The sequence below is a fragment of the Euleptes europaea genome, chromosome 3, assembly GCF_029931775.1.
Source record: "Euleptes europaea isolate rEulEur1 chromosome 3, rEulEur1.hap1, whole genome shotgun sequence".
Taxonomy (NCBI): Eukaryota; Metazoa; Chordata; class Lepidosauria; order Squamata; family Sphaerodactylidae; genus Euleptes; species Euleptes europaea.
Window position 1 is genome coordinate 25,741,800 of NC_079314.1, and position 15,746 is coordinate 25,757,545.

The 15,746-nt window shown below is 45.2% G+C and overlaps 1 protein-coding gene across 1 annotated transcript in view; it reads right to left on the bottom strand.

Annotated features, from left to right (window-relative positions):
* CLIC4 (chloride intracellular channel 4) overlaps positions 1-14,165 on the bottom strand; it is a 60,323-nt gene extending 46,158 nt beyond the window's left edge. The window contains exon 1 of the mRNA XM_056846694.1: positions 14,073-14,165. Within this exon, the coding sequence (XP_056702672.1) occupies positions 14,073-14,147 (75 nt within the window). The 5' untranslated portion in view covers positions 14,148-14,165. The remainder of the gene's footprint in view (positions 1-14,072) is intronic.
* Positions 14,166-15,746: the final 1,581 nt, after the last annotated feature.

A 15,746-nucleotide genomic window follows, 5' to 3' on the forward strand; every position in this document is an offset into this window, starting at 1 on the left:
CATACGACAGACTCATCAGGTGCGCTAACAAAGCCGCATGCACCACTATAAATAGGAACACTAAAACAGGATCTACAGAGAGCAAAGCACCTCCCTCTCAGCTTCCCAAGCTCTTTGAAACACTCTGAAGTGCTACTACCTCAAATTAAACAGAGCCAGACCCACAAAACTGTGACTTATAAAAAGAACCCTAGCCATTAATTGCATATGTTAGCAAGAATTTAAGCTTGATAACAAACAAAACATGGAAATATGGCTCTAGGCTACTACAGAAGCCACAGCAAACAACTGAAACAAGCAACCTAGGAATGACAGGGCTCCACAAGCTATGATGTTCTTCCTTGTCCAGTGTTTTCTGCAGAAATGCAATTGTGGCCCGGTCTGTTGTAGTAAAAGCTCATCAAGGCCACACGTACTGATGCATTTGTGTATCATTTGGTTTTCAGGGAAATATTCCTAGCGATACAGTGCCAGGATTGGATCCAGACTAAGTCGTCTCCTAATGGAAGGCAACCAAACTTTCCTGCCTCTCTACCTTCCACCACAGTCCACTGACCTCCCCAAAATGCTGCTCCTGGGGGACAAGGGACCATCAAGAACAGTATGAAGGACAAATCAGAGGTCTGCAGCAGAAAGGGGAAATTGGTGGAAATTATACCTTCCCTTCTGTTAGCAGAAAATGCTGTCTGGATCTGCTCTCCATCATTAGGCCAAGCATGCAGAAGCTGAAGCAAGATGATGACTACAGCAACAGCAAAATATAAATTTGGCACACGTTTCCCCCAACTTAATGGTTACTATTATGCAAGAAGTATCATGTGAAACAGCCTCCCAATATCCAAATGTGGGAAAAGTCTTGGTATGTTTACACATCAGGGATAAAGGAAAAATTCAGGTCCTTTTTTTTCTTTTTGTTGAAAGTCAAAGTGTAGAACTGCCCCATATTTTTGCAAGAGAATGTTCTTTCTAAAACTTGAATTGGCATAGTTTACACCAAATCCAGTATTTGAATTTTTCTCGTCAAAAGAGCTCCTCTAAGCCATGGTGTCAATTCAGAAACAGAACAACAGAGGACATGAAGGCTAACCAGGAGACAACAGATAATCCATGAAAAAAGGTAAAGGTAAAAGTCCCCTGTGCAAGCACCGGGTCATTCCTGACCCATGGGGTGACGTCACATCCCAACGTTTACTAGGCAAACTTTGTTTACAGGGTTGTTAGACATAAAGGCTAACCAGGAGACAACAGGTAATCTATGAAGCAATGGCTTAATGGTGAATTTAAATGAAAGATGAGACTTGCAGATCTCAACATTATTGGTTGAGCAAAAGGTTTCAGACAATGATTAGGCCCAACTGTGACCAACAAAGATGCTGGAGGTGAGGGAAGTTTAATGAGATTTTCCTCTCTAACCACCTCAAGGATGGATGTCAAAGGTGAAGAAATTTCAAGGGGAGGCTTTAAAAGCCTGGCTCTTCTCCTCCAGAAATCACAAAGTCCTCTGAACTGGAGCCACTTCCCAGCTCTGATTTTAACAAACTAACATTGTCTTCTTGACCTGCCCACTGAAAGAGTACCTGGAGCCAAAGACTTTTTATTTACTTCTGAAGTGTAGCTAGTGTGTTTTACATAAGTGCTCCACTTTCACCACTCACATAAAAACGACTGCTGAATACATTTCCAACCAGGTCTTGTACCACCTCTCATATCCATTGAGAAAGCTTACCTATTCCTGAGACATCTGAACAACTTTTTTAAATTTGTGGAATTGCCAAAGATCCTGAAGTTGAAGGTTGTGTATCAGAAGGTGAAGTCCTTCTAGTATCATGCCTTTTTAATACCTACCAATCACGTTTTGCTGTTTATGCAGAACTTACACAATGAGGTATTGTGGTTATAGTAGCATTCTAGCGCTAGAAAGACCTACATTCAAACTCCCAATCTGTCACAAACTCACTGGGTGACATTGGCCTAGTCACGTATTCTCAGCTTAATCTATCTTACACTTGTGTTGCAAGGGGAGAGGAGTATGTGGACAGTGTACGCTACCCTGATGTCCTTGGAAGCCAGGTGGGATAAAAATAATAGTTTTCACCAGTTCCCCCCTCCGACTGCAGATCTCTGACTCCTTCCCTATGCTGTTCCATGGGGGGGGGGTCCCCTTTCCCCAAGGACACTTAGGGGGATATTTTGGGTTGCAAAAGGAGGAGGAAGCTGCACTCCATGAACAGAAATCCCCTCCATCCAAGAAATTACTCCAAGGGGATCCAAACCAATATTTTTAGAAGTTTGAGGAAGTTCCTTTTCTGAAGTGTTCTGCTTTGATAGCTGCTGGGTTCAAAATATGAGACAAATTTTTCTACTGCTATTTAAGGAGCCCATGGTAATAGCTGGCTTCTCTACCTCTTAAGGATGAACATAATTGTAGTTACTGTCCTAAAGATTAAGGTGAGGGGCCACGGATCAGCAGTGGAGCATCTGCTCTGCGTGTTGTAGTGGTTAAGAGTGGTGGTTTGGAGTGGTGGACTCTAATCTGAAGAACCGGATTTGATGAGCAGTGGACTCTAATCTGGTGAACTGGATTTCCAGGCAAGCATTTTCAGGGCAGTACGGAAATGTGCATGTCACAATCAAGGTCCCAGAATTTGGGAAGAGTCTGCCAGCCACTGTGGGGAGCAGTTTGTTTTCCAGCCCCTTCCCCAAGCATCTCAGACACTGAAGGGCAATCAAATCCTCTTCCAGAGACTCACACCTCCCCTGGCTTCACCAAACCACTGCAGCCACAATCAACTAGCTCCATTACAAATGCCATTTCATCCACACGTGTTGAAAGCAATGCAAGAGCAGGAAACCAAGCTGATAAGAGTCTTGTCCAGTGGGACCAAGAAAAACTCATGATCTCAGGTTGGCCCCTGGGCTAAGCTTAAAGCCCTTTACAACCACAAAAATTTGAGAGATAGCTCATCAGTAAGCTGACAACACCCAGCTCTGAATTACTCTAAACCCCCATTAAGTTGCTGTGGCTGTCCTGAACTAACATCCTGCTGCAGCGGCGGTCAAGTGAAGCCAAAAGTGAACCCAGATAAGACAGAGGCTATGCTGGTGGGGAAGGACGGTAGCATGGAAGGCACCGAGCTGCCAGCTCTGCATAGGGTGCAACTCTCTAACAAGTCATGTCAAGAGCTTGGGAGCGCTCCCGGATCCATCCTCGCCAACCCAAAACGCCTTCTTTCCATTACACTTTGTTCATAAACAACCTTCCTTCTCAGACTCACTCAGCCAGACTACAGTGATCCGTGCTAATGTAACTTCTAGGTTGGAGGACTGTTACGTGCTCTACATAGGGGCTGCCCATAGAAACATCTTGGAAGTGTCAAGTAGAACAAAACGCGACAGCTCGTCTTTCATCTGAAGCTGGCTATTTTGAACATAAGAACACCCATTTGCTTCTAAGTTCAATGCAAGCTGCTGATTCTTATGTCTAAAGCCTTTTAGAGAGCCAGTGTGGTGTAGTGGTTAAGAGAGGTGGTTTGGAGTGGTGGACTCTGATCTGGAGAACCGGGTTTGATTCCCCACTCCTCCAATGAGCGGCGGAGGCTAATCTGGAGAACTGGATTTGTTGATCCACTCCTACACATGAAGCCAGCTGGGTGACCTTGGGCCAGTCACACCCACTCAGCTCCACCTACCTCACAGGGTGCCTGTTGTGGGGAGAGGAAGGGAAGGTGATTGGAAGCCAGTTTGATTCTGCCTTAAGTGGTGGAGAAAGTCAGCATATAAAAACCAACTCTTCTTCTTCACCATGCGGGACCACATATCTGAACGACCACCTCTCCTCGCATGAACTCATGCAGCTCACATTATAACACTTATTTCCTCCCTTCAGTACTGCTGGCTTCTGGGCGTGAATCACACCATCCAATGCATCTACTTGGCTGGCAGAAGAGCACCATTCAGTAATGTGCCTAACTACCTGCAGCTTACACTCCCCTGGTCATCTCCTTTTCACTACACCTATCTCACAGAGTGGTATGCGCCTCTTCTGCCAGTTCCAGGGCATTTTGGGGCACTGGACTAATTTTATGGAGCAATTTGCCAGAGGAAGCTCAAAAGGCATCCTGGGTTTTCATTTTAGTTCTCTTCCAAAGGACCTTTACTTGCAACTGGTGGCAAAGTGGCTTGTTGGAGCTGAGCAAGAAGAACAGGGTCATTTCTTAGAGCAACATGCAAGGCTGTTATTGACTGCTTTACATTGTTTTTATTTCCTGTTGACATTTTGTTAGTTGCTGAATCTTCTGCCAGTTCCAGGGCATTTTGGGGCACTGGACTAATTTTATGGAGCAATTTGCCAGAGGAAGCTCAAAAGGCATCCTGGCGTTTCATTTTAGTTCTCTTCCAAAGGACCTTTACTTGCAACTGGTGGCAAAGTGGCTTGTTGGAGCTGAGCAAGAAGAACAGGGTCATTTCTTAGAGCAACATGCAAGGCTGTTATTGACTGCTTTACATTGTTTTTATTGCCTGTTGACATTTTGTTAGTTGCTGAATCCTTGGAGAAAGCCAGGACATAAATATTTTAAGCAAGTATTTTGCTAAAAAATAAATAAAAAATAACCAAATAGGGGGTGGCAAGGCTGATTCCAGAGACTGGCAGAAAATACGAAGCACTGGGATTGCCAGACCTGGAATAAAGAAGATGAAGAAGAAGAAGAAGAGTTGGTTTTTATATGCCGACTTTCTCTACCACTTAAGGGCGACTCAAACCGGCTTACAATCACCTTCCCTTCCCCTCCCCACAACAGACACCCTGTGAGGTAGGTGGGGCTGAGAGAGCTCTAAGAGAGCTGTAACTTGCCCAAGGCCATCCAGCTGGCTTTGTGTGTAGGAGTGGGGAAACAAATCCAGTTCACCAGATTAGTCTCCGCTGCTCATGTGGAGGAGTGGGAAATCAAACCCGGTTCTCCAGATTAGAGTCCACACTCCAAACCATCGCTCTTAACCACTACACCACCCTGGCTCCCAAGCACTTAGTCTGGGTCAACAAATCAACCACTTCTGCAAGCTGCACCTCGGGCCTCAGTTTCCAAAAGAGACATTGGGGGCCTGAGCTGAAGAACTCACCCACCAGGTCTACATTTGGATACCGTTGTTTATGTCCCTGGATCTGAAATCCCCAACTCCTGAAAATGCCACAGCCTGGTTGTATTTCAGATTCAGGTGAAGGTGTTTTGTTCTGGATTATCCTTCAGCACGAGAACTGTGCCTCACAAAAGGACTACGCCTAATGGGATTATTTTGGAGGCAAGCCAAACCTCCAACAAGATTACCTTCTGACAGCAGCGCTAGAAATGAACAAGCACTGCTTATTTCCTGCCCTATTTTTGATTTTATTCCATGGCTCTGAAGTACATTATATATTCAGTTAACATTCCTTGGTGAATGCTTTGTTATTATATTGCAGTTCAAGAGGAGACTATCATTTAAGATAGGTTCTATTACATTGTACCAGTTCCCACATATTCTGAACTCAAGAAACTCAAGTCTTGATTTGGCCTGATGTTAAAACATTCAACATTAGGTATTGAGGGGGAAATCAACCGAAGTTAATTAAGGTACCCAGGACTAAGCAGATTTTTCCCTGCAGATTAAGACTACCCACTGATCCAGACTGATTCACTTGCAGGAGACATTTGACAAGGCCTTCAACACTGCCCCAGGAATAGAGCCCGTTTTCTCTTGCTCTATCCACAGTCCAAGATCCAAAGTTAGTTAGTGAGCAATGAGCATACAGGTGAGTATGTGGAGGATACTATCAGGTAGAGCAGGAGGGTTCTTCTGCCTGTGGGTTACTTGTGCTCTTGTAACACTGTTAGAATAGGGCAAGCACGAGGGCACACAGAAATTTCCAGGACCTCCTGTTGGAAAAAGCAGATGGCAGCAGTAGCTGGGAGCATTAGGAACATCTTAAGAACATAAGGCCATGCTGGATCAGACCAAGGTCCATCAAGTCCAGCAGTCTGTTCACACAGTGGCCAAGCAGGTGCCTCTAGGAAGCCCACAAACAAGACGACTGCAGCAGCATTATCCTGCCTGTGCTCCACAGCACCGAATATAATAGGCATGCTCCTCTGATCCTCGAGAGAATAGGTATGCATCATGACTAGTATCCATTTTTACTAGTAGTATCTTGATTATACTGCAGTGCACGCTACATGAGGCTGCCCTTGAAGAGAGTCCAGAGGCCACAGTTGGTACAGAATGCTGCAGCCAGAATTGACTGGAGTGGGTTGGGGGGGTATATCACTCCAGTCTTGTTCCACCTACACCAGGCTCCCAATTTTCTTCCAGGCTCAATTCAATGTGCTGGTATTGAACTTTAAAGCCCTACACAAGTTGGGTCCAGAATACCTTAAAAGACTACCTGCTGCCCTATGAACCTAGCCAACCACTACGGTCGTCTTCAGAGGCCCTGCTTCACGTTGTGTTGCCTAGTATTTTCAACAACGATTTTATTATACTATCAGTACAATCCTATGTGGAGGTACTCCAGTCTAAGCCCATTGAAATGAATGGGCTTAGACTGAAGTAACTCTCTTTAGGATTGCACTGTATGTCTCAGTGATCCTCAGAAGTAAAAGATTATTTATCATTTCACACCAGAATATATTTTGTTGTATGACATGTATATGCATGAAGTTGCTTGTTTATATGTTAACCTTATGCCACTCAATAGTGACAATATGGTCATTAAAATACAGACCCTTGGGAAATGAATCTGGCTTTTAAATTTTGGGGCTGATTCCTGGAGCCAAACAGAATTTGACGTGGCCTGTGTTGAAGGCCAGCTTTTCTCAAAGTTCCTCAAAACTCATATATACATACGTTGTACTGTTTGCCGAGATGAGTCAAACTTCGCTACCACAGTGTTTTTAAAATTCCAAAAACATTGGCTTGGCACCAGCCAGTTTCTAGAATGTGGGCAGCTGCAAACAGATTTCAGTTTTTACATATCAGACTTACAGTTTCACTTCACTCCTTCTGGCCTGGAGTTTCTGTTTGATTCAGGGATATTTCCACACCCAGTGAGAGAAATGCCTCCCGTCTGTCAGTGCCAGCACCAGGGGAGGGGAGGTTGCTACTTCTCCCTTTGTATCTACACAAGAAACCAGGGGATGGATGCTAACAACTGTGTAATCAGGAATACAGGAGGTATCACTTTTAATCCTTCGGTTAATTCAGACTTTAAAATCAGTGTACAAAAGTTATCCACTTTATACCAAGAATCTTAGGGGCAGAGGGAAAGAACTAATCCGTCCAGTTCATAAAAGCTTTCAAACCAGAAAGCAATTTGTAGTTGCCAAAAGCAGCCAGCATTACAAACCCATATTAATGGATACACAGGTTGAGTATGCCTTATCCGAATCTTTCCATATTTTGGAATTTTTGCATACACATAATGAGATATCGCGAGGATGGCACCCAAGTCTAAAGATGAAACTGATTTATGTTTTATATATATATTATATATACTTTATACACAAAGCTTGCATGTAATTTTAAACAATATCTTTTAATAATTTTGTGTACAGTGAACCATCAACGGCACTGCTGAGGGCCTGTGCGTAATGCCTGTATGCTGGCTCAAAAGGTCCGGTTTTCAGATCAGTCCAGATATCGGATGTCCTTATAAGGGATACTCAACCTGTAGTGTGATACAGTAGTCAGCATTCGCAGTTCTGTTTCCTTCTAAATATCAAGACTCAGGCAAGAGGAGTAACTGAACTGCAGGAAGCATATATGCCTTGCAGCCTCTAGCAATCTAGCGTCCAAAGAATAAGGGATTTTCCTTAATATATTTCTAGATTTCATGGAAGCGGAGAAAAAATTGTGTGTTCACTATACCTGGGGACAGCTCAGAAATTAAAAGGCGTTAATAGGCTGGTGTTACAGTTTTAGCTAAAGGTAATGAAATCAACCTGGTGCTTGCAAAGGGGACTATCTTTACTTTTTCAATGAAATCAATAAGGTAGATCTTCACTGCTAACGGCGGCAGTTTCCCCTTGTGCAAGGATCCTTCCCTATTGCAAGAGGGATCAGGAGACAGCTACTTGCACTAGGAGAACTAGAAAAAAAACCTACCTATCCAAAGGCACTGTCCTCCCTTGGCTCAGGTGTTGCTCCCTCCTTCACCTTTAACACCTATATCTTTATTTAAAAACCATGCTAAGTTATCAACATGCTAAGCAGATGTGAGCAAAAATTGAATTTACACATACATAACCAGAGCACACCCAATGAAGCAGCACTGTTTTGCCACTTGCTGCCTTCCTGAAATAGTGACCTACCTCACAGGGTTGTGGGTCAGGAAAATAGCTGTACGTATTAAGAATAATATGTAACCGAATCTCAAAATTTGGCTTTCCTTGCTTCAACATATACCCAAACCAGGCTACAAATACCAGACATTCATTACATTCCGCTTGAGTATTTTAAATATTGCAGCTACAGACTGGAATCAATCCTCCTGTATCAATTATACATGTGAACCTGCTAGGAAGCTCTTAGGGAATGAGATCTATTAAGCCAATTCTGCTTTATCAGCATCCAGGCAGCAAATATTTGCATTGTAAGTTAACATGGACTGCAGGCAGACCACTAGAGGCAAGGCACAAAGACTCAAGTTATTCATTACCACAGACCACCAGCGTAAGTGCTACAAAGCAATGCTGTATTTCATCTATACATCCAGGGCTTGCTTGGCAAATATGCTTTAGAGGAGGAAAAGGCCATGAATTATAGCAACCCCAAGTGTAAATATTTTCTCACCACTCCCCCCCCCATGAGTATGCTTCATCCCTCTGCACTGGGAACTAGAAACATCCAGCTGTTTTTCTTCCCCGGAGTTGTCACCCATTGCAAACAAAGCATTTTTAAAACCAGCTTTTTAAGAGCTTCTCAATGCATTAGTTCCCAAATGGATCCACCCATCTTAGCTCCCAATGCCTCCTGTGTTTGCAAGCCCCATAGCTACTGCCTGCTGGCATAGCATGCATAGATATAATTGCTTAGGACAGACTTATAGTGTACACACAACTGCTTTCCCCCCCAGTTCACATGAACTGGAATCCTAGCCTAGTCCCCCTTCCCCTCCATAAGGAAAAACACAACTGCCCAGGTGATGCAAATACAAACGTACTCAGCCCTCATGTTTGTTTATATGCAAAAGGAGGTTTTTGAGCTTGGCTCCCATTGTGGGGCACTTGTAGGTATCTCCCTTCAATTAGGTCATTACTGATCCATGGGGTGATGTCACATCCCAACGTTTAACAGACAATGTTTATGGGGTAGTTTGCCAGTGCCTTCCCCAGTCATCTACACTTTACCCCCAGTAAGCTGGATACTCATTTCACCCACCTCGGAAGGATGGAAGGCTGATTCAACCTTGAGCCAGCTACCTGAAACCGACTTCCGTCGAGATCGAACTCAGGTCGTGAGCAGAGCTTTTGACTGCAGTACTGCAGCTTACCAATCTGTGCCACGAGGCATCTCCCTTCAATTACTCAACAAGAAAACTCTCCAAAAGCACCACTCCACATCACATATGGCACAAGATTCAGACAATCTCTAGCATGCTGGAAGCACAAGGTGATGCCTCAGACAACGTGTCTTCTAAAAGTTGTGTGTGTGTGTAAAGTGCCTTCAAGTCGCAGCTGACTTACGGCGACCCCTTTTGGGGTTTTCATGGCAAGAGACTAACAGAGGTGGTTTGCCAGTGCCTTCCTCTGCACAGCAACCTGGACTTCCTTGGGGGTCTCCCATCCAAATACTAACCAGGGCTGACCCTGCTTAGCTTCTGAGACCTGACGAGATCAGGCTAGCCTGGGCCATCCAGGTCAGGGCCTTCTAAAAGTTACCCATGTCCAAATCAGTCTCTGAATCATTTCCCCCAAGTTTTCCACGCACAAAAAATCTGTTCAGCCGCTCAAGTCATGAGACAATTCTAGATGTATGATGTCAAGAGCAAAACTAAAGGTCTTATTTTAGCCTTCCGGTTTCCAAGATGTCATTTCTCCACAGTGGCAGACACTAGGAATTATATGCTACGTTGATATGTCCTATGTCTGTAATGCAAAGTTGCTGGTACATTAGGCAAGGGAACAAGAGGTGGGACAGGTCATATGTGAACATCTCAAAGGCATGTTGGACATCTGAATGCCCAAATGGCTCCTTAGTCCTTAAAACCAAACCACTGAAGAGGAAGGAAGAACGCCATTCAGCCCTCTTCACACTATCTCCAAGAGTATGTGAGTAATGGATTATTCATAGCCTGAATGAAGTAATGACAGCAGGAGAACATTACTTCATCGAGACGCCTCAAGGCCCCACCCCTTGGTTCCAGCTCAAAGTTTCTGCTCTCAACTGTGCCCCTGAAATGCCAGAGGAATGGGGTGTGTGATGGTGTTACAGAGACAGAGAAGAATGCAATGGAAATATTCACTTCATTAACTTTAGAGAACTCGGGATCAGACTGTATTTTGGGAAGCCTTTTTTTTTTCAAAGCAAGATTGTCCTGGATGGGTGTTAAAGCCAGAGTATCTGGTAGGTTCTCAAACATCATACAAGCAAGAGCCTGGGCTAGAGGCAACACACACAAAGAATTGACTCCTAAAATGGGCATTTTGTGAAGCATATGATGCCCTCTTTCACTCTGCAAGAAGTGAGGCATGTAGCTGTTTTCGGGGCGGGGGACTTTTGCAGAGCCGTCTTTAACCCTTCTGAAAACCACGTCTAACATTAACGAACTCCGTTGATGTAACCGCAAGAGCTGGAGAGACAATAAAAAGAATAGTAAGGAGGAAGATTCACCCTTCTCCATTCTCTTTCTCACTGAAAGAGAAGTTAATCTCTGCCAAGCCTAGAGAGACAGAGAAGGATCAAAACTTTAGCAATGGAAGGAGGAAACCACAGCTGGCCTGAGAGGCAGCACCCGAAGGAAGTCTGTATTATTCCAGCAGCTGGAAGAAAGCCCATCTTAGAGTTCAAATGAACGGGGTAACTCCAGCAATGCTGCATGTTCAAACAAAGTGGGCTGGAGCTGCATTGCCAACATTTCAAAAACTGTTACATGTCTTTAAGCCCACCCAGACCTATCATGCACTCATTAGCAGCATCTGGTTAAATGCTTCCTATCTGATCTCTGCCACAACCCAGAGGTGGCACATGAGGAAAGGAAGAAGACCAGGCAAAAGAATCCTGGGACCTCAAGTGTTCTACACTATTCCACAAGAAGTGTACAAAGCAACAGAGAGAACACATTCACAAGGCAAAGTGATCATAAAATAGCAGAGTCTGACACCCTCCTAAAACCAGACCAAAAGTTAAGATCTTCCCAGAATGGTAAATTAACACTCAAGACCAGTAGCACCTTAAAGCCTAACAAAATTTCTGGCAGGGTATGAGCTTTCGCGAGCCACAGCTCACTTCTTCAGATACAGCTAGAATGTGACTCTAGCTGTATCTGAAGAAGTGAGCTGTGGTTCATGAAAGCTCATACCCTGCCAGAAATTTTGTTAGGCTTTAAGGTGCTACCGGACTCTTGCTCTTTACTACTGTTAGTGACAGACTAACACGGCTACCCATCATGATCTAACTCTCAAGAGAAAGGCTACTTACTAACTGTACATGAAGTAGGTTCCAGACATTATCACAGGCTAAGAAGAAGTTTCATCAGACAGCTTCTAAGGGAGCATCCTCGGGTAACAAAAAGATAGTGAAATTGGGACACAGAGTGAAGGTATCAGGTAAAGCATAAGGGTTTGCTTGTCTTGAGTCTAGAACAAGGCACCTCCAAGCGATTTGCAACTGAGTGTGGAAATCTAAGCCAAGACCCTTGGGGATGGGCCCTGCTCCCTATGATGACCACACTCCCAAACTTTATGATCAATTAAGAATAGGAGAAAAGGAACCAAATTTGGTTTAAGAACTAGTTGAGGGACAGGTTAGAGATCAGAGCTTGTGGCAGAGGTTGTGAAATTAAGAGGTCCCTCCTTGGAGTAAGAGGACACTATGGCTCATTATGGAAAGGAATTGTAGGGAAACTCTTAAAGGGGAATATTAATGGCTCACACAACTGTTGGGGTTGGAGTTATGCACTATAAGCCTTCAACCTTGAGGCAATACATTAACTGGCATTGTGAAGGAGGCAAGAGACAATTTAGAGCTGCATATACCCAAAACATGAAGAGGAATCTAGCAGGCGTCTGTTAGAGGAGAAACCATCAAAAGATGGACAATACTGTGCAGGAATTTTTTTCTTTAAACTAAGAAATATTAGAAAATATGCAGCAGAAAGAGGATCTGCTTAGGCAATGACCAGGCTTAATAAAGTTTCTAAATTCCTACTTCTTTAATGAAGCAAGCAAACTGTCAAAATAATATCTGTGAAGACCGGGAAATGATGGGGGATGATACACAGAAAAACAGATTGTATGAACAAGAGACACATGTTTTTATTTTAAAATGTTTCGATCCAGATTTCTACCCAAAACAGGACTTGAAACTCCTATGTTACTTACACAATAATTAAACTTGTGTTGCTCCACATAGCAAGTCAGAGTAAAATTATGCAGACTCAGACTATTACCGTACTTCCAAATAAATCTTGCTTCAAGTATATTAAAAATGATTGCCATGTCTATCATGAACCAAATGTGTTCATTCATCTCAATATATTAGTCATGAAACATGCTCCCTAAGACTTCTGTAATCTCTTTCCCTTAGAAAAGCACCTTGGTAAACTATATGACTCACACCTTTCTTCCGACACCAAAAAGCAATCACACATTTAATATACATAACATTCTAGATGCAGCTGCTTTTACGACTGGGTTGCTGTTGTTACAAAACATTCGTCGTTTTTCGGAAGTACAACAATTTAAAAGAAAAATTTTTAAAATTCCTTCTCAAAAGGTGGGACAGAATGCTTCAGCCTTTCCCCAAAGCCATGGGCCCCTGTTAATTTAGGGGGAAGGCACCTCACTGGACCCATAACACAGAACAAGGACAGAATCTGCAAATGAGAGATGGGGGACCAATCAGTTTTATTGCTGCTGTATGTACCTTGGGAGGAGGGAAGAAGAGAGAATCCCTAAAGATGGAAATGTGATTCTTTGAAGGCTGGGGAGGGGGAAGAGTTAAGTTATTAGCTTTATAGGTGGGGGGGGGGGGGAGAGAGATGGTCCCAAGGACAGAAATAGCATTTCTTTGCAGCATCTGAGGAGGGGAAAACTTTTTTTAAAATTTAATTTCATTGCAGCTATGTCGGAAAGGGTGAGACACGGGATTTCTAAGGCCATTTATGCACAAGAGGTTTCGCCTTGGGTCTCTAGACGCACATTTTTTGTTCATCCGAATTCCCCAAACTCGAAAATAAGCCCCCTCATGGAGAATTTTGAGAATTCAGATTGGGAAAACGTGCATCTAGAGAGCGGCAAACCCAAGGCGAAAGCTCCCGTGCACAAATAAGACTTCTTCAAAACATGGGGTGGGGATGGGGGAAGAAAAGTGTTGTTAAAACATCTGCACCCTTCCTAACCCGCCTTTTCCGCGACGGGATTTGCAGGGCAGCCCCCATCAAACCGATTCCCGGAGGAAACCCTAAGAAGGAAAAGTAGTGGGGAGAAAAGGAATAAAGAAGGAGGGCAAAAAAAACTTCTCCAGTATGAAAGCGGGAGAGTCGCCGGCGGGGAGAAGAGGGCTCCCCAGTCAAACGCGGGGGGGGGTGGTTTTGGCCTTGGGTTCGCCGCTCTCTAAATGCACATTTCCCCCCCATCTGAATTCTCAAAACTCAACAATAAGCCCCCCATGCAGAGTTTTGAGGATTCAGATGGGGGAAATGTGCATTTAGAGAGCGGCGGATCCAAAGCCAAAAAACCTCCCGCGCGTTTTTCGTCCCAAAGTCGATTCCCTCATTGGGGACCGAAGGAGAGCCAAAGCCGAGATGGGGGGGGGGGGCACTGGGAGGAGATTCTGTCCACCTGAGGAACCGTTTCATGATGCTCATTTCGTTCCGTTACCTTGACGAAGAGCTCGATGAGCGGCTCCTTGTCGCCCTCCTCCTTCACCCCGTTCACCGGCATCGAGAGCGCCATGCTCGGCCTCTGCCTTCTCTCCTCGGCTGTGTGAAGGGAAAAAGCCGCCGCCGCCCCTACAAAAGAGTCGCTTCGCCGCCTGGCTGGCTGGCTGGCTGGCTGGCTGGCCGGCGCGCGCGCCCGCCTCGTCCCTCCCCCCCCGCCTTCGCGGCCCCTCTCGCGCACGCGCTCGCCTCCCTCAGCTCCGCCCAAAGAGGCGGCGACTGGGCGGCGACTGGGCGGCCGAAGCGCGGGAGGCCGGCTATTTATACGAAGGGGCGGGGCTAGTGCCGCGAGCCGTCGACCAGGCGCCCCCGCGCGGGAAGAGGACGGAAAGGCAACGGAAAGAGGCGCCGGCTATTTATATAAAGGGGCGGGGTGGTCTCGAGGAGGGGCGTGGTTTAGGGCACGGGGGGCGTGGCTTGTCCTGAGCTGGGCGGGCAGCGGTGCCAAGGGGAGTGTTTGTTTTTTACCCCTCATGGCAGCTGCGGCGCCTGGCACGTCTGGGGTGGGATGACGGAGGAGGCTGATGCAAGAAAAGTTCCATCTGGGAACTGAATGGTTGAGCGATTTTATATTTATACTAATTCCAAACATGTAATATTTTTTAATTAAGCGCTTAACGGTTTTTATGAGTGAGAGATTGTAAGATGTTATAGGGGCTCACACTTGATGCGCTTTTATATGTGTGATGTTATGTATGTATATCTGGTATGTTTTTATGCTGGTCGTGGACCGTATTAAACTCTCTTTGTAATCTTTGTTCCATCTGGGAAAATGGAGTTGGAAGAAGAAGAGTTGGTTTTTATATGCCGACGTTCTCTACCACTTAAGGGAGAATCAAACTGGATCAAAATCACCCTCCCCAGACACCCAAGGTGGGGCTGAGAGAGCTCGAAGAGAGCTGTGACTAGCCCAAGGTCATATGAACACATGAAGCTGCCTTATACTGAATCAGACCCTTGGTCCATCCAAGTCAATATTGTCTACTCAGACCTGCAGCCGCTCTCCAGGGTCTCAGGCAGGGGTCTTTCACATCACCTACCTGCCTAGTCCCTTTAACTGGAGATGCCGGGGATTGAACCTGGGACCTTCTGCATGCCAATCAGATGCTCTACCACTGAGCCACAGTCACCCAGCTGGCTTTGTGTGTAGGAGCGGGGAAACAAATCCAGCTCACTCATGTGGAGGAGTGGGGAATCAAACCTGGTTCGCCTGATTAGAGACCACTGCTCTTAACCACTACACCACGCTGGATCTGCCTCGCTGGAAGGATGCTGGCAGGAGAGAGAGGGTGAGGAGGAGGGGAGTAAAGGGAGTAAGGCTGCAGTTACGATTCACCACTGGCAATTAGGCAAGTAGCACCGAAGCATCATTGCTCTGAGCCCAGATCACAGTTGTACTAGTGGCCCGTGCAAAAAAATGAACAAATGATCCCCATCAAATATGGGCAGTCATGTGTGTTCTGATACTTTGACAGCCTTCTGTGGAACTCCCTGCCCCAGGATGTGGTGATGGCTGCCAACTCGGAAGGCTTTAAAAGAAGAGTGGACATGTTCATGAAGGAGAGAGCTATTCATGGCTACTAGTAAAAATGGATAGTAGTCATGATGCACGCCC